The sequence below is a fragment of the Melitaea cinxia genome, chromosome 11, assembly GCF_905220565.1.
Source record: "Melitaea cinxia chromosome 11, ilMelCinx1.1, whole genome shotgun sequence".
Lineage (NCBI taxonomy): Eukaryota > Metazoa > Arthropoda > Insecta > Lepidoptera > Nymphalidae > Melitaea > Melitaea cinxia.
In genome coordinates this window covers 4,150,711-4,171,869 of record NC_059404.1, presented here as the reverse complement: position 1 = coordinate 4,171,869, position 21,159 = coordinate 4,150,711, and the positions used below count along the sequence as shown (strand labels likewise).

At 31.7% G+C, this 21,159-nt stretch overlaps 1 protein-coding gene across 1 annotated transcript in view; it reads left to right on the top strand.

Moving 5' to 3' along the window:
- Positions 1-6,709: 6,709 nt before the first annotated feature.
- Positions 6,710-21,159, top strand: part of LOC123657829 (progestin and adipoQ receptor family member 4) — a 119,673-nt gene continuing 105,223 nt past the window's right edge. The window contains exon 1 of the mRNA XM_045593338.1: positions 6,710-7,355. Coding sequence (XP_045449294.1) covers positions 6,983-7,355 — 373 coding nt within the window. The 5' untranslated portion in view covers positions 6,710-6,982. The remainder of the gene's footprint in view (positions 7,356-21,159) is intronic.

Genomic DNA, 21,159 nt, shown 5'->3' with positions numbered 1-21,159 from the left:
GTAAAGGCCCGAACATCGATCCAATTGCTATTCAACCGATAATTGTTAGTTGGTAACCCTGCTTTGGCGTAAACTTAGCCAAAATCTTAGGCTTCCTGTCAAGAAAAAAACATATCATTTAAAAAATTATAAAGTTTATTAAAATATTATATATTTTCAAAATTATATTGTTTTAATTCATAATAATTTAAATATTACAAAATTTTTCGACCATAACATTATTTTATATGTCAAAAAGACTGATTCAATGGAGGAAATAGTGCTGCCATTTTATAAAAGTAAAAAAGTACTACCAACATACAGTAAAAATAATACGTTCAAAAACTTACAACTACTAATGAAATATAATTATGACGTATAAAAACTAAACTTGAAAATGTTGAACTGAATCTGTCATACGCTTATAATTATTTATATGCCATATTTTGTTTATTTTATTTTTAATAACGTCAATTATTATCATAACGTTATTTATACATACCTACGTTACGTTATTTACGTATATATTTAATTAAATGGCTCATTATGAAGATTTTAAAATAGTGTATTATTAAAATAGTGTATGTCTAAAAAAAATAATATAAGATCTTATCAGTTTTTATTTAAACATATTTATGAGCAGTTAGGTTTATTCATTTTTTCAATTTATCAATTCATTGCTTTATTTAATGTGTTTTAAACCGAATTCAAAAAGGAGGAGGTTAATATATATTTATATATATATTACTACTATATATATATATTACTAATTCAACTGTATATATATATATATATATATATATACGGTATATAATTACTACTAATATTATAAAGAGGTAAAGTTTCTAACATTGTTTGTTTGTACGGGGTTATCTTCGCAAGTACTGATCCGACCACGAAAATTCTTTCACTAACAGAAAGCTACACTATTCAGGAACGACACAGGATATATTTTATTGTGATTGAACAAAAAATTCAGTGAAAAAATCTTATATATAAAATTCTCGTGTCACAATGCTAGTTACAATACCAAAAAGGCTGGCTTAATTTTAAAGGAATTTTGTGTGCACATCGGGTAGGTCTGAGAATCGGTCAACATCTATTTTTCATAAAGCTAAGTTATAAGGGAGAGGGAGTTGGTAAATGGGAGCTAATAACATATAAGGCAAAATAACGTTTGCGGGGTCAGCTAGTATATATATATATATATATGTATATATATATATGTGTGTATGTTCGGGGATAACTTTGTCGTTTTTGAACCGATTTTGATAATTTCTTTTTTGTTGGAAAGGAGATATCCCTAGTTTGGTACCATGATAAGAAAATCAGGATCGGATGATGGGATCCCAGAGAAATCGAGGGAAACTCTCGAAAATCCACATAACTTTTTACTGGGTGTACCGATTTGGATGATTTTTAATTTAATCGAATGCCGATGTTTATCATGTGGTCACATTTTAATTACAACTTTTGGAGTAATCTTTGATAATGCGTATTTACTTGGCTATTTTTTCGTCTACCTACGTTGTATTACTTGTCGATATAATTGAAGTCGGTTTTTCTTCGTTTGCCTGCAAACACAACAATTGTTTTTATTTATAATAACTCTAGGATAACTTCGTCGTTTTTGAACCGATTTTGATAATTTCTTTTTTGTTGGAAAAGTATCCCAAGTGTGGTACCATGATAAAGAAAACCAGGACCTGATGATGAAATCCTGAAAAAATCAAGGGAAACCCTCGCAAATCGTAGTGACGACTAGTGCGTTTGTTAATTTTTTTCGTCTACTTACGTCGTATTACTTGTCGATGTAATTGAAGTCCGTTTTTTTCGTTTGCGAGTAGACACAATTATGATTAGGGTAGTCAACATGACTGTATTCTGTTAGGTTTGTTAACAAGTTTTGAGTGAAAAAAATAAAATAAAAGCAAGTACCTAAATATATTAAATTAACGACATTTACGGTAGGTACCTATTATTAATTAGTTCACATAATGGCTATATAATTGTAAGGATTCCTATTGGCCTTCAATTATGCTAGGGCACAAATATTAGGGCACAGTCGAATTATTTTTATTTTTGTTACTATAGAATATGAAACTTACACCAAATTTTAAAATAAATTTTACGAGAACTAGATGACACACGCGACATTTCAACGCTGTGAAGAATTGTAGTTCTTGAACCAAACCAATAAATTAAAAAAAAATTAAATTGTTGTGTATGTTTCATTCATACTTAAAGAGAAAAAAAAATATTTAATTAAATTTATCATGTATGTATTAATGTTTGTATAAATATTGGTCCATTGGTAAGGTAACTAAAATATGTATATAGGAGCAAGTTATTGGCATATTTAGTTGACAATTTTCTTTTAAATAAAACGTTATTTGTGATTAATCAAGTAATTAACACCATTTTCCTAAAATTTACTTTAAATTTATGCAGCAATAAATTTTGTTTAATTATTGTATCTGTCTAATATTATTCCCATTTCAGGCTTTTTAAGAGCCCTTAAGACCATAATGCTACCCTATTATGAATGAATATTATAAAAATAATTATTATTATTATTAAAAAAATTAGTTACTTGTCAAATATTTTTATCTTTAAATGAATTAATTTAAAAATACTTTCCTGATCATCTTTTTACTGTGATGATGAATAAATAAATATTCACTTAAAATTATTATTATCGTATTATTTGTAATTGTTTACCTAATTTATCACCGTTACAGGATTCTAAGGAACCATTAAAATTATATTGCTAACCTATTAAAAATGAAGATAATTTAAAGAATCATAAATATAGAATCAACAATTGCTAATTTATAATTTTATTGTTATACATATATAACATAATATAATTTACTTACCAAAGACAAGTATAGTAATTTATTGTAAATTTATTTATGCTCTTAAGAAATAAATTTATCGTTAAGCAGTCGCGTACAGTAACTACACAATGTTTTCACTGTAATAATCTTATTAGTTTTGCTAGATGTTAATGTACTTACGAGATAAGATATTAAACAAAATTTAGACTAAGATAACTTTTATTCACATATAATCTAAACTGTAAGTGATAAGACCGCCATTTAAAACTAATTTTACCAATATAATAATATATATAATATAAAATAAATAATATTTTTTTTTATATATACAATTAAGCCAGCAAACAAGCGTACTGCTCACCTGATCGTACGTCTGCAACACCAGAAGCATCGCAAGCGCGTTGCCGATCCTATCCCCAATTACCCCAGGAGCTCTGGTTACCTTACTCATTAACAGGAATACAAAACTACTTGAAAACAGTATTATTTAGCTGCGATCTTCTGTAAGGTCGAGGTACTTCCCCAGTCGGGCTGCTCCATATTTTGAGCAGGAAATTTTCTGCTGTGAAAGTTAAAAGTTCACTTTCTGATTGTGTTGTTTTATAGTTCAAACACGTCTGCTAAGATTTAGAAATCGATCCTTTCTAGGTTTTTGTTACAACAAGTCGTCTTTATTGACTAACATAATTATTAATATTTAAAATTTTAATTTTCAGGAAACAGTAACTGCATTTATTTTTAATTAAAGTTAATAAGTGAGAGCAAAAACCAGGTTTGAAAAAGTTCAGTTCTTATTTTGTTCGAATTGAACGTGATTTAGACAAAAAATAGTCGTTATTTTTTGATAATTCCCAAAGTTAAAATCACAAAAACGGTCGAAACTCGACTTTATATCCCTTATCACTGGAGGCACAGAGGCACTCACTATTCTACATCATCGATTTCACCACAAGCGAAGCATTTACAACGAAATACTTAAATCATTGTATGAGAATAACAAGAATCATAACATCTTATTAACCGACTTCCAAAAAAGGAGGAGGTTCTCAATTCGACTGTATTTTTTTTTTTTTTTTTTTTTTTTTTTTTTATGTATGTTACATCAGAACTTTTGACCGGGTGGACCGATTTCGACAAATTTTGTTTTAATCGAAAGGTGGTGTGTGCCAATTGGTCCCATTTAAATTTATTTGAGATCTAACAACTACTTTTTGAGTTATATCTAATAATGCGTTTTTACTTGACGCTTTTATCGTCGACCTACGTTGTATTATACCGCATAACTTTCTACTGGAAACACCGATTTGAATAATTCTTTTTTTTGTTAGAAAGGGGATATCCCTAGTTTCGTATCATGATAAGGAAACCAGGATCTGATGATGGGATCCCAGAGAAATCGAGGGAAACTCTCGAAAATCCGCAATAACTTTTTACTGGGTGTACCGATTTTGATAATTTTTAATTTAATCGAAAGCTGATGTTTATCATGTGGTCGCATTTAAATTTTATCGAGACCTGATAACTACTTTTTGAGTAATCTTTGATAACGCGTAGTTACTTGACTATTTTGTCGTGGATCTACGTTGTATTACTTGTCGATGTAATTGAAGTCGGTTTTTTTTCGTTTGTCTGCAAACACAATTATTTAAATCCATTTCATTTCTTAAAGTAAATGCTTATATATATTTCTATTTGTGTGTATTGTAAAAGTCTTAGTACAAACTTTTTATTTATTTTTAATTTTAGAACAGTCAAGTGTAGTCTAGATACAGTCTAGTCTAGATAAAATTTTAGTTTTATAAATTCGTGCTATGTTATTAGTATAGAACTAACCTTAATAATTTTGCTATCTCTACGTTTTGTAAACAAGCGTCTTTATTTGACTGACAAATTCTTATGTTATAATGCAAATGACCGAATCGTAATAATATGCAAAACAACCAGTACATTTTTGTATTAATTTCTTACTTAGCTGTTCAAATAATTTGGTAATAGTTAAAAAAAATCAATATTAGTTAGATTTAAAGAATTTATTTCTCATAAAATATAACGTTCACTTATAATGAGATACAATCTATATACTATAGTACAAGGTATATAGTATAGTTTAGGATGTAACAATTTTTACCTCTGGAGCGCCTAATCGAAATATTTACAGTTACATTGTATATACGTGTTCTTTTAATTTTGATTTAAAAATATTCATGCTATCCGAATCTCGAACTAACTAATGTTAATTAAAGCTACCACTAACTACAACGTTAATGTTAGTAGAATCAAGTTGTAAGTAGAATAAATCATTTCGAAATGTAAAAGCTTGTGTCGCCACCTTTGCTACCATTTTAGTCTCTTGGTTTTTTGTTTGATTATATTTGTATTTATAATATAAATATTCTCGGGATCTAAAGCAAGAAAAAGTTTCGAAAATTCATGTATAAATAAATAAATGTAAAGTAACGAATGTAAATGTAAAATGTAATGTAAAAAAGTTAAATTACGTTTAACACCATCTGCAAAAATAAATAAATGGCCATAAGTACCTATATAATTATTTCTTTTACTATTTATTACGACATTAAATCAAATATTACATAACGTTCCTAATAACATTAATATATATCAGAAATCAACTTTGTATCATCATCATCATCATCATCATCATTACAGCCTATACAGTCCACTGCTGGACATAGGCCTCCACAAGTTTACGCCACAAATAACGTGAACTCATGTGTTTTGCCCATAGTCACCACGCTGGGCAGGCGGGTTGGTGACCGCAGTACTGGCTTTGTCGCACCGAAGACGCTGCTGCCCGTCTTCGGCCTGTGTATTTCAAAGCCAGCAGTTGGATGGTTATCCCGCCACCGGTCGGCTTCTTAAGTTCCAAGGTGGTTGTGGAACCTTGTTATCCCTTAGTCGCCTCTTACGACACCCACGGGAAGAGAGGGGGTGGCTAAATTCTTTAGTGCCGTAGCCACACAGCAACTTTGTAACAAAAGTTTATTTATTTGATGACATAAGTAATAATAATATACTTTATTGCACATTTAAATAAAGAACAAAATTTACATAACAAGCAATTATAGTACCAAATTGACCAGGCGATCTTATTGCTAAAAAGCCATCTCTTCCAGACGACCTGATAATGAAAGGGATATTGCTTTTCAGGTGGGCAGGTGGTATATAAGTATAAATAAGTAAAAGAAAAAAAAATATATATAACAATTATACACTCATATATGTATACACTATACACATACGTACGCAATAAAAAATAAATAAATATAAACATTTACATACACATTAATATGTAAATACAGTTATCGTAAAATATATAGCTTTACGGCAAATTTAATCTTAATCTTTTATAAATTGAATGTAGTGAGTTTAAAATAATTTGTAGACTAAGGTAATATGCTTTCAAATGCTTTTTAAATAGAAACAAATTTTGAGCTCGTCTTATAGCCACAGGTAAGTCGTTCCATAGCAAAACAGCTTGCACAGCAAAAGAGTCTTTATAAAAGTTTGTTCTGTGAAGGGGTATTCGCAGCTTAAGGTTTTCTGATGACCTTAAAATTTCACTACGTGAAAATAATTATTGTTTGTTTTATCATTTCTCTTTCACAAATTACGATTAGTTTTTCTGACATCTGTTAAACTTTATTCACAACGCATTTCGCTACTCCCTATGTTTAAAAAATCCTAAGCTGTACTAAAAGTGTATTTGCTATTTTATCTAAGAAGGCTCTTTATTAAGCGTCCCATTTCTGTCAAGAAAAAAAGCTTTTAAATGAACGTAAGACGGACGGGCCTGGCGGGAATCAGCTGATCGGGATTGCGCAGTGCGCAAATATAGGATGAGGGGAGCGCGGGGTAGAAGTGCTACTGAGTGTGCGGCGGCGCCCGGCCAGTCGCGCGCCTCCGCGGCCCGCCCTAACCGCACCGTGTGCCGCGTACTGCTCGCCACGCGGCCTGCCCCCGACCACTGACTTGAAAGAAAAGTCATCCTCCGATCACCCAGGGCCATCTCCGCAAACTAGCTCAATGCTCTAGCTGTGATATCCGTACAAACTATCAACACCGCGAGTCATGCGGACTCGGATGATACCGCGTGCCACCTTGCAGTCTCCCGCCCTTCCGTGCCGAGCACGTACTGGAGCATTATGAGAGACGTTCAGAGCGTGCCCGACACATGTAGAAATATGTTCGATATGTCAATTCAAGAGGTGAACGGTAAGGGACCCAAAAAAAGGAAAAAGTCCTTGGAGCAAATCTGTGATAATGAAGGGCATCGTTCGGAATTGATCGAGGATGCGAAAAAGGAGGATGCAAAAAAGGAGGATGAGAGTAGTAGCGCGAAGAATGGAGCGGGCCCGAGGGTCGAGGGTGTGGAGCTGCTTCACTGGCGCGACATGCCGCAACACCTGCAATTCAACCCGTACGTGCTGACCGGCTACCGGCCTCTGCAGAGCTGGAGCGGCTGCATAGGCAGTCTCTTTTATTTTCACAACGAGACTATTAATATTCTAACACACGGTAAGTCTAAACTAATTTAAGTTTAGTCTTGACATGAGTAACATTTACGCGCCAAATCTTAACGCTACAAAAATTAATTCAATTGAAATATACATATATAATTAATTTACATTCGCTCTGGTGTAGTGGTACAGTCGCCTAATACACATGGTTCACGGGTTCAATTCCCGTTGGGGATGGATATTTGTAAGTGTCCTTGTGGGTCGCCCCACCGTGTCTCGGAGAGCATGTAAAAGTAGAGCATGAGCAGTGGAGCAGCGCGTTGGATTAAGCTCCAATTCTTCTTCTACATGAAGAATGGAGAAAGAGGTCCATCAGTGGAATGTTACAGACTAAAAAAAGGTTAAGGTCTTTACAAACTTTCATTCACAAAATTTTGATTAAAAATGATGGTAGCAACAATTTATAACAAACAGATATTCATCTGGCTAGACGTAGTTAGATAATACTTACCGAAATTCTAATACAAAATGTATTATAACGGTATTACAATTAAATTAAACTGACGTTAAATGTAGTAGAAAGATACACCTACATAACAAAGAAATTTAACTAACCTTTTTCATTCCCTATAAAATTTATAATACCTTTGAGATTAATTATAATAAAATCGAATAGTTGGTAAAATAAGAAAATTTCACATTCAGTTGAATAAAAAAAAAGTTTACAAAGTAATTTTGACTCCGGTTGATATTATTTAAATTGCAACCATTTTGCAACCGTACTCTACATTTAATTTCATCAAAGGCAATCGTAGCACTACGTTGTGCACTGTGGCATAATTATAACTATTCGGTTGTAGCATCGGTTTTAAATTTTATGTGTATATGTCACAATCGATTCAAATAGACTTTCAACTGGACGGTAATCCTTTTATTGAACACCATTAAAACAAACCTTAAATGTCAATTAGCTAAGTTAATTTATTAGTTATTTAGGCTTTTGAATCAACGGTATTTGATTTTATGGTAATGATGACTATAAACTATACATGTACTTTACCACTACAACAGTATATGGAACCACGGTTGTTTCTGGTCAAGATTCACGGGTTATATTCATTGGGACATCTTAAATCAACCAGATATAATCTTAATCTTTACCTAATAAGAGTTTGGCATATTCTTAACCGTAGATCTGTCATAGGCCAGTGGTCACCTACCATAAGTTATAATAAAGAACATAAATTAAAAACCACTACTTAGAATTTCCGATTGGTATATAATTTTTCTACCCATCGAGGCAATTTGCTTTATCAGCAGTTCTCTTTGTATGAATATACGTGATGACTTTTATATTTTATTTTTGTTATTTAAGGACCACCAGTAGATACAATTATTTATAGGTTTCAACCATGAAACTTAAAATTACAGTGTGTAGGTTTTTAACAATATTTCAAAAAAGATGAGGTATTTTTTCTTTATGTCTTTTACCTAATAGCTTTTTACGGGATGTAATGATTTTTGATTTTCTTATTATTCGTATTTGAAGTCATTTCTTCTTTTTTTTAAAGAAAAAACAAATTATTGGAGTATTTACTAACAACCAATTTTTGACGAACAATTGGCTACGACATATCTTCACTTAGATAGGACGTAGAGTGAGGATATACTAATATGAAACAGGAAATTTAATATTTGAAAGCGTTTGATAACAAATCCCTTTATGTAATGTACTTTGAAGTGAGAATACGGTTGATGTGGAGAAACATAGAGCAATATGTAAGCAATAATTGCTATATTCGATTTTTCTTAAGCAAAATTTGGTTCTTTTTAAATATTTTTATGTTTTGTGTTTGTTCTACTGACTATGTGTGCTCTGTTCCTATTTTATTAATAATTCTGCATGAATGCATTTTAGCATAAAATATTTAGTTTAGATAGATTTAACCTTAAGTGCAAAATTTTAACAGGTAATTAATAGATTATTATATTTTAGAAACTCCGGTTACCATCGGGTACGTTGGACTGAATCATACAAGTACGTTTTTATACGTTAATACGAAACTTTAGCGGTTATGTAATTTGATACTTAGTCATTATTTGTAAAAAAATAATTGTAATCACGCGTGAACTGTGATGTAGATTTCCATTTAGATTACGTTGTTTTGCATTCTAATGCCAACATTTTGTTAATTAATAAATATACAGATTGCAAGAAATTTACATATGGTTATTTTTATAAAATTTGTTTAAAACTTGTACAGGACGTAAATCCTATGTACTTATAGATAGCATAACTTTGCCCTTAAATATTGGACTTGTAGGTAATGTAGACACAGAACAGACTTGTATTCTGATATTCGTAAAATCTATGAACATTTTAAGTAGGCTGATCAAAGCGTGACTTGATATTTCCTATTTGTTTGTTCTTACTTTTTAATAATCGTAATACGAGTATATTATAGGCGTATTGATAAACTGGTGTTTAAAACGCGCTTACGCTTCAGTCCACTGCTGGGCATAGGCTTCTTTCCCCATTTAGGAGAAGGATGAAAAAATAATAATAATTACGTGGTAAGTTAGAATCTAATCTTTCTCTGTATCAAAATTTAAGTTCTGTTCACAGTGCACTGTTAAACTGTTAATTGTTTTTGCTGCACTGTTTATCACATAAATTGTATCTTTTTTTCTGTAAATAAATAAATAGTTAAATTTATTTACGATACGCGCCTTCATACTATGGAACAAACTTGGAGTGACATCAAAACTTGTCCTTCCCTTGTTTCATTTAAATATAAATTAAAGAAACACTTGCTTTCACTAGCTAATGAGTAATCTTCTGTATAGAATATGTATGTATTTACTCATGTATTATAGTATGTATATGTTTATGCATGTATAAGTGTATTTTTGTATTTTGGTATGTATCTTTATATGTGTTTGTTAGTATGTAGTATGTTATATTTTTAAATATATATATAAAGTTATCAAATTTATCATCTTTTTAACCGACTTCCAAAAAAGGAGGAGGTTCTCAATTCGACTGTATTTTTAACCGACTTCCAAAAAAGGAGGAGGTTCTCAATTCGACTGTATTTTTTTTTTTTTTTTTTATGTATGTTACATCAGAACTTTTGACCGGGTAGACCGATTTCGACTAATTTTGTTTTAATCGAAAGGTGGTGTGTGCCAATTGGTCCCATTTAAATTTATTTGAGATCTAACAACTACTTTTCGAGTTATATCTAATAATGCGTATTTACTTGACGCTTTTTTCGTCGACCTACGTTGTATTATACCGCATAACTTTCTACTGGATGTACCGATTTTAATAATTCTTTTTTTGTTGGAAAGGAGATATCCCTAGTTTGGTACCGTGATAAGGAAACCAGGATCTGATGATAGGATCCCAGAGAAATCGAGGGAAACTCTCGAAAATCCGTAATAACTTTTTACTGGGTGTACCGATTTTGATAATTTTTAATTTAATCGAAAGCTGATGTTTATCATGTGGTCACATTTAAATTTTATCGAGATCTGATAACTACTTTTTGAATATTCTTTGATAACGCGTAGTTGCTTGACTATTTTTTTTCGTCGATCTACGTTGTATTACTTGTCGATGTAATTGAAGTCGGTTTTTTTCGTTTGCGAGCAAACACAATTATTTTTAATGTATGTTACATCAGAACTTTTGACTGGATGGACCGATTTCGACAAATTTTTTTTAATCGAAAGGTGGTATGTGTTGTTTGGTCCCATTTAAATTTATTTGAGATCTAACAACTACTTTTCGAGTTATATTTAATAATGCGTTTTTACTTGACGCTTTTTCGACGACCTACGTTGTATTATACCGCATAGCTTTCTACTGGATGTACCGATTTTGATAATTCTTTTTTTTTGTTGAAAAGTAGATATTCCTAGTTTAATACCATGATAAGGAAACCAGGATCTGATGATGGAATCCTAGAGAAATCGAAGGAAACTCTCGAAAATCCACAATAACTTTTTACTGGGTGTACCGATTTCAATAATTTTTAATTTATTTGAAAGCTGGGGTTTATCATGTGGTCACATATAAATTTTATCGAGATCTGATAACTACTTTTTGAGTAATCTTTGATAACGCTTAGTTACTTGACTATTTTTTCGTCGATCTACGTTGTATTACTACGATGTAATTGAAGTCGGTTTTCTTTTTCGTTTGCGAGTAAACACAATTATATTTTTATTTTTTTATGTTATTTTTCTTGTTCTTAAGTAAGTACTTCTTGCACTGTTTGCCTCGCTATATAAAGCACTTACTCATGACCATGTGTTGACTGGAATAAATCTCTTTTAGAGATAAGTCCAACTTTGCCATAAACCTTATTATTATGTTGTTCCTACATGTATTTTTGAGTGCAATAAACTATACATACAGGTAGCGCAGTATACCTACCTACTCTCGCACCATCAGTGGGTCGTTTACAGAATAAACTAAGTACGGTTATCGTAAAACTTATTAAAATTATGTTATTAAGAAGTTTGATATTTTAAGATATTTATAAATAATCAGAAGATTGTTCTTTATTCAGGATAAGTTATTTTTATTTTTTATGGATATACAGCGATATGTGTTGATTTGCTCGTGAACTCTGGTACCAGCGTACGTTTTGCCTTATTGTAAGCGGCTACCTTAGTCTGTGGACTCCTGTAACACAAAGAGAATCTTTCGCATGTTGCCAACCCTATCCCTTACCCTTTAACTCTACTCAAGAGCTCTGAAAACATTACTTGTAACAGGAACAGGATAGCACATTATTATTTGGCAGTGATTTTCTGTAAGATTAAGGTATTTTCTCAATTATGCTGCTTCAGATTTAGAGCCTTTATTTGCATACCTTTGTTTTAAATATAATAATTATTTATATAAAAATATATTTTATATAGGGTTTTACGTTGAAAAATATTTTACGTAGGATTTCCGTGGTCGTATCTGTCCCTTGAGATCATTAACGTAGGATTAATACAAATACGTCGAATATTTAAAGAAATCAAGATGTTTCTTTGTTTGATAATATTTTGCCTTTACATTTAATAAATATTAATTGGTAAGACTTTACTATTTGTTTCTCAAGACACCTTTCACTGTCTTTAAATTAACAAACCGAACCAGGTTTTAAGAGATTTCACTTCTTAGTTATGTTTTTTCATTAACGTTTTATTGAAAAATTATTTAAATAGATTTGAAAGTATATGAATTTTATATTAATAACAATAAGCTAGTTGTAACGATTATGTTATGTAGATATATTAAGTAATTGAAATTGAAATAGGGAAGCAAGCCGTGAGGAAAAAAATATATAGGAGTTTACATAGTTTTAGAATAGTTTCTATATAAATAAAAATGAATGTTGCTAAGCGCGTAACTCGTGAATGGCTCGAAGTTCGGCTAATTTATTTTTTATATGTTCCTTAAGACCCACCGAAGGTTTTAAATACGAATTAAAAATTAATAATAATTTAATTTTTACTATTAAATTTTGACAGAACGAAGTCTGTCCGGGCAGCTAGTTTCAAAATAAATATAAAAGCATAGCTAAATGTGTTAAAAATCGCACTACTCGATAATGGCTGGACAGATTCGACTGATTTTTTAAAAGTTTTCTTACACTTGTAGAAGGTTCTTATAAAGTGAAAATAAGAAAAATTACACCAAAAAGTATAAATTTCAGAAAACAACATTCAAGAAGAACAATTATTTAACACCCATGTTATTGACAGTTCGCAAGATAGGAAAACGCCTGTCAGGTCAGCTAGTTATTATAATGAATATTGATAAGAAAACATAGTTTTTTATAAGAGTAGATTTTTGCCGATTCCTTTTTGGACTTCTTCATTCCGAATCGGTGGTAGCTTCACCTTTAACTATAACTAATTAACAAAAACAATTATGATTTTAATTTGTAATATGACGATTTAAAAGTGTTTTTAAAACCTACTCAGATTAAGTATTATTTGATTTTTTTATTCGATTTTCACTCGCAATATCAGTACCAGCTACGAACTATGTACATGAACTATTTCTACCGAGATGCGCTACGAGACTCATAATCATAACCCATCATTTATGAATCTCTGCTATTAGGAGATAGGTTAAAATTAATATTCGTAACATAATAGTAGCATTTATTTTATATGCAAATACAGATACAAATCATTCAATATACTGTCGACCTATTTTATCATTTAAACAGCACGCGATGCCGTTTCGATAGATTAGAAAATGATAAATGTGAAGGTACTTTGTTTTTATTATACAATTTAAGACTTAATGTGAAGGCGAAGCCATGAATTTCCTACCCAAAAAAATAAAAATTATAATTTAACTTATTGTGAACCCAAATAGGTATTTGAACGAATGCAGGTATTTTAAAGTTTTATAACCGGAACTAACTTTATGATACTATAAAAATAATAAAATTTTAACCTTTGATGCATAAAAATTACCTCTGTTATATTAGTCAATTTACATAGGTATTAAAAGAAGTCTGAAAAATATGTTAAACAAAAATTTATTAAGGATCAGTTACCAACATAATCTAAATTCAAAGTTATTAATGACGTCACTCGTCGCCTTTATGTTAAAATCCCAACTTAAGTCTAGATTAAGTGCAATGATTGGCAAGTAGAGAAAATCTTATCCAAATGTAGGTCTCGGCGTAATCTGGTTCGTTGCTTTCACTGTATTTTATGGTATGTATCGGCTTTAGGAAAATCTATAATGAATACATATATAAAGTAAAATTTGACTTATTGATGTTTAATGTTCTAGAAAATTTCTTAAAAACCTTTGAATCGTACATTGGAGATTCCAAGTTAAGTCTTTTGTTTATCGTCAAAGAATATTGTGGTATTGAATTTATTGTTATATTACTATTTAATAAATTAATAAAAAATATCAGAAATTAGTACCAATAAACCTCAGTTATCAAAATTTTTAAATACCTATATGAAGTGACGTAAACTTGTAACGAGAACCTTTAAGTATGTATGCACTGGTATTTACGACAACAAGTACAATTCCAAAAATTAAAGGCCGCCTGTATTGTGTTATAAATATATAATTTGTATTATGTTATAAATATATAATTGTACAGTTTTAATTAAAATAATGTAAAAGATAGGGCTAGTAATATTACCTATTATATACAAATATTAACCTATATAACAATTCCTTCCAGATCCATCCAGGCAGTCTAGCATTATTAAATAACAAAAATCTATCTATCAGAACTTTCAAATTTACTATACAAGTAATAAGTTTGTCTAACGCGTAAATGTTGTCTTAATCGGTTTGTTAGCTTCTGAGATTAGTTCGTTAAACAAACAAACTCAGCATACATTATATTTTAATATTTAAGATAACTTTTCTCATTAATATTGTGACGAATTTTCAATAATTAGACGATACCTAATAAAACATGGTAAATATGGCCTGATAAACAATTGTAAATTAAAAGTATTCACGTTAATTGTTTTTTGTCAATATTTCTCGGCATTTTTCAGTACTATTTATTATAAGTAGCTCTAAGTTAAGATAGATCACGCCGCGTTGGCGCAACGGTTACAGCCATGGATTGTACCTGTTGCGCTGGCGGTTGCGGGTTCGATCCCCGCACATGACAAACATTTGTATTTTCCATACAGGTGTTTGCCGTGGTCTGGGCGTTTGTGCAGTCCTTTGTGGGTTTCCCCACCGTGCCTCGGAGAGCACGTTAAGCCGTTGGTCCCGGTTGTTATCATGTACACCTGATAGCGATCGTTACTCATAGTAGGGAATATATCCGCCCACCCACATTGGAGCAGAGTGGTGAATTAAGCTCTGATCCTTCTCCTACATGGGGAAAGAGGCCTATGCCCAGTAGTGGGATATTACAGGCTGAAGCGAAGATAGACCATATAAACCAAATAATGTTAATTGACTTCTACTTGAAACTACATAAAATTACCAACATTACGTATTAATATTATTATTATTAGTTAATTACAATAATACGTGAAGGAAAACTCTGTACCTTTTTTACGAAAATTGCGAGGACTATGAAATTTCGCACAATTATAGTTTATATAGAAGGAGTGCAGAATGCAATTTTTTTTAATTATGCATAAAAATACATTCTATCAATAAAAAAAAATCATTACAAACACTACCACGTATTTGACACACACACGCATATATACTATTTTGTTTACTGTTAAAGTTTGTGGTCAAAAAGAGAATAGATTATAGATTAATATTGTTTATCTTTACTGAATGTCAGACATAACGATAATAGGACATTAATTATGGTTGAAATCTGACCACTGGCCAACCACTAGTATTAGTTAACTATCAAATATTAAAATAAAAATCAGAGATTGTACCATAATAATAAACAAAGGCACAACCATTGATAATTTCAGTAATGAGCTGACTACTCATAAATTATTCCACGTGGCTGTAATTTTCAGAACGCTGGACATATGTCATGCCAACACACACAGCAATATACAGTAAACAGAATTATAAGCTATTTTGTCTTTAAGCGTATGACTCGAATCTATACAAATAAATAAAATTGGAGTGTCTGTTTGTAATATTAAAATAACCGCTTTTTACTAAATGCATATGGATGTATACACGGTACTTATACCAAAATAACATTTTTTACAATTATTGTCTTTCTGTCTGTTTGTTCCGGCTAATCTCGGAAACGGCTGGACCGATTTTGATGGGACTTTCACTGGCAGATAGCTGATGTAATAAGGAATAACTCAGACTACTTTTTTTATAACTCCGCGAAATGAACAATAACTATTTTTAACCGACTTAAAAAGGAGGAGGTTACTCAATTTGACCGTATATATCTATAGTTGTCTGTTTTTATATATTTATAATATATATATATATGTGTGTGTATGTATCATCATTCCAGCCTATTGCAGTCCACTGCTGGACATAGGCCTCCACAAGTTCGCGCCAAAAATGCGTGAACTCATGTGTGTTGCCCATAGTCACCACGCTGGGCAGGCGGGTTGGTGACCGCAGGGCTGGCTTTTTCGCACCTAAGACGCATGTATGTATGTTCGGGGATAATTTCGTCGTTTATGAACCGATTTTGATAAATTTTTTGTTGGAAAGGAGATATCCCAGGGGTGGTACCATGATAAGGAAACCAGGATCTGATGACGGAATCCTAGAAAAATCGAAGGGAACCCTCGAAAGTCGTAGTGACAACTAGTGCATTTGTTAATTTTTCTCGTCAACTTACGTTATATTACTTGTCTATGTAATTGAAGTCGGTTTTTTTCGTTTGAGATCAAACACAAAAAAACAAAAAAATAATTATTTTTAAATACCACGCGGACGTAGTCGCAGCACAGCAGTTATATAATCATGTACCAGTTATCGATATTTATTCTATTTTTTAACAGTAGTATAAAATTGATTAAATCTTTATATGTATACGTAATAACATACATTACATTACTTGCTTGCTTTGGATGTTTTAAAAATCTTTCCAATGCTATTTATTATATTATTACTAGCTGACCTGGCGAACTTTGTACCGTCTTCTTTATTTTTTTCTTAAATATAATAATTAATATATCAAAATAAAATATAGCCTATCTTTCAAGTTGGATCGAACTGCACATGGTGTGCGAATTTTATTATAATCGGTTAAGTGGTTTAGGAGTCCATTGAGGACAAACATTGTGACACGAGATTTTTTATATATATTAAGATGTTTGTGTAACAAGCTTCACTGTATTGTGGTGGTGTGTGTTAGTTTTGACACTTATACCGTCATCATTTACAGCCATGAGTATATTAAATTATCTATACATATAATAAAACTAGCTGACCTGGCAAACTTCGTATCGCCTTATTTTTTTTCTTAAATATAATAATTACATATATCAAAACAAAATATACCCTATCTTTCAAGTTGGATCAAACTGCACACGGTGTGCAAATTTGATTAAAATCGGTTAAGTAGTTTAAGAGTTCATCGTGGACAAACATTGTGACACGAGATTTATATATATTAAGATGGTAGGAAAGTCAAAACTGTACATTGAATATTTTTTTTAAAGAATACTTGGGGTGTGATGTACAATCGATACCGAAGCCAAAAATATAGTTTTTAGAATTTTTGTCTGTTTGTCTGTATGTATGTCCGGGATAAACTCAAAAAGTACCGCATGGATTTACTTCAAGTTTAGCACGAATATTATTAAGAAGTCGGGTCAACATATAGGCTACATATCAGCATGCTATCACCTACCGGGAACGAGCAGTGAACCTTTGTTTCCTCAACGAATTCTCTGTATGTATGTCCGGGATAAACTCAAAAATTACCGCATGGATTTATTTCAAATTTGGCACAAACATTATTAAGTCGGGTCAACATATAGACTACATATTATCATGCTATCACCTACCGGGAACGAGCAGTGAACACTTATTTCTTCAACGCATTCTGTAACAATGTGTAATCTAACGACGCATATTTGAATGTTGTTGTTATTATGTTAATAGCCATGCTGTATAAGCTAGCTTCACACTATAAATAAAGACATTTTGTAGTATATTTAGTATCAGCATTGCACCCGTGCGAAGTCGGGGCGGGTCGCTAGTATTATATAAATTTTATTTTTTACAGTAAATACGATAAATGCTATAGACATTAAAAAAATATTGATTTCATTTGTTTTAATGGATTTCAATGGTTCTAAAAATATAAAATATGATATAATGTAGGAGGTAGAATGCAAGAAGTAGATTGGTCAGTCCATATATACATATATTTATACCTTGGCACGTTGAGACGTACTTGACGACAGATTTACCATAGTCAAAAGTATGGTAATAGCCTACCGTATTTTCGGTGAAAGATGGATAGATGAGAGTAAAATTATGTAAATACGTATATTTTTCACACAGGCACGTAGATCGTCGGCACAGCGGGCCGCAGGACGTCACAAGTTGCGTTTGCCTATCTAGACAGGTCTAGGCCAACGGCCATCAGTCCTGCGACACAAGTGACCACCTCTGTCGGTCACTTTCGTTCTCTCGCGGATACTCTCATTTCTAATCCTATCTTTGAGAGAGATCGCAAACGTAGACCGTTCCATTGCAAGTTATTTATTCATCTTGAAATTGTAATAATATTTAGAAAAAATGTATTTTTTTTAAGTCTTTTGTTCTCATTTCAGCCTATCACAGTCCACTGCTGGACATAGGCCTCCACAAGTTCACGCCAAAAATAGCGCGAACTCGTGTGTGTTGCCCATAGTCACCACGCTGGGCAGGCGGGTTGGTGACCACAGAGCTGGCTTTGTCGCACCGAAGACGCTGCTGCCCGTCTTCGGCCTGTGTATTTCAAAGCTAGCAGTTGGATGGTTATCCCGCCATCGGTCGACTTTATAAGGTCCAAGGTGGTAGTGGAACTGTGTTATCCCTTAGTCTCCTCTTACAACACCCACGTGAAGAGAGGGGATGGCTATATTCTTTACTACCGTAGCCACACAGGGTACCGTAGCCACACAGGGTACCGTAGCCACACAGGGTACCGTAGCCACACAGGGTCTCTGGTCCTAGTAAATTTTAAAAATTATGGCACTTGAATTTAATAAAAATAATTATAGTACAAATAGAAACGGTAACAAATTTTGGAAAAAAACATAATGTAATTAATCAATGTGGGGCTGTAAGTTCAATCATTTTGATCTAATCCATCTCGAACATGGCTGTCATGTATGGCACAGGCTGATGATTAAAAATAAACAATACAATTATGGTCACTCGTCTGCCGTCATAATGTATTTAACGCAGAACCTACAGTGGAGAACACTAATGTAATTACATGAGCAACGGTGCCGGTGGCTGGATTGTGTGCGATATTGTTCGATGTCGTATTTAATAAATTAAATCTAACTTTTGTGATACGAAAAATATGTTTAAGCAGTTGCATTTTAAACTATTTTGCGTTTCTGTGAGCAATACATTTTTTCATATAAATAAATATGAATTTGTAGTAAATGTACATACATAAATAAATATATATTACATCCAGACTACGGCCAGGAATCGAGCTTACAATCCCTTAAGCAGAAAGCAGAATCCACGCCTACGGATTACTAGTCCAATCGATAACTATTCAAAAGAGTAACAACGTTATAAAAATTCAAAATGTATATAAATAAATATGCAAAGATAATAATCACTGTACAAATCGCGCCCGTGTGAAATGGTGGCATATTTATAAAAAGCATTTGCTTAAAATATTTCTCCGTTGGGAAATTCTGATTCTCTGGATGATATATGAACAGACTTAATGTCATCGGAGGAGACTAAAAACGTAAACTTAAATCGTTATTCTTCACCATAGCTACCCTTAAGGCGACAGACATACTTACCGGCCTCCAGAAGGATAAGTATCCTGTGACTGGTGTTATGAAAATACAGTCAAAGAAAGTAACAACCGATGACGAAATAAGGTGAAAAGGTATAATTTGAGATTTGTGTCAAGGACAATATTTATTTATATATTTCACTTTTTTTCTAAGCCGTAGGCTTTTAGGCTGTTTCTCTGACATGAGACAGGCCACAAGTTGCTATTCGCAAAAACGTCTGAATCCTTTCATAAATTCAATTACTTTTATTCATTTCCTTACATATATGTTGCGTAGTTAGAATGTATATCTTTATTTTATAAGGAAATCTGTACTAATAAATATATATCAATTGTTAAGTTTTCCCGCTGTATGGCAAATAACGAAAGCTCACAACGAATAAAAGTTGTTCTCTTTAGACAAAATAGAAAAAAGCGAGCGGCCATTTTTCAATTACTCTTAAAATACAAGCGAGTCAGCTTCGCAATAAGTCATGACAAAGGGTTGCAACAAGGGTTCGGGAAACAATACAACACATTGTATAAGTTTCGCTCAATAAATGTACATAAAAGTTAAAAAAGAAACTATATAAATTTATTAGTAGCCTTTTTTACTTTGGAATTATTTATTTATTTATTTGTGCCTTTTGATACATTTATTTATTTCACATTGTTATTTATAATATACTAGCTGTGCCCTGCGGTTTCACATTCGTTAATTTGATAAAAAAAACGTGCTAAAATGTTATGCACCTACTGCTTTCCGCCAATCTCCTTACGGGTGACGCTGAAAATCGGTGTTGAAGGATCTTGATTCTCCAACAAATGCTGAGCGTCATCCTTTTCAGTACTCCCATAAGTGCATCGCTATGCAGATTGCCGATTTCTTTTTTTTCTTATTTTTCATTTTGTTTATATATTTTTTCTAATTATTAATTGTTTTTATCTTGGTATTTACCTATTATTATTATTATTATTATTATTATACTTTATATACTTTATTGCACTCAAAAATAGATATAAAACATAAAAAAATAGTAACCTTTGCCATAAACCTTACTATTTTTTATACTTGACTTATCTCTGAAAGACTTGACTTATTTCTTCCAGTCAACCCATGGTCATGAGTAAGTGATTCATATAGTGAGGCAAACAGTGCAAGAAGTATTCATTAAGAAGAAAATAAAATAAAATAAAAAAATATAAAAAAAAACACCAAAGACAAAAAAAAAATTATATATATAAAAATGTGTAACATACTACATATTAACAAATACATATAAAGATACATACCAAAATACAAATATACTTATACATATATATAAACATATACATACTCACTATAATATATAAGTAAATACACACATATTCTATAATATACAGATGATTACACATTAGCTAGTGAAAGCAAGTGTTTCTTTAATTTATATTTAAAGG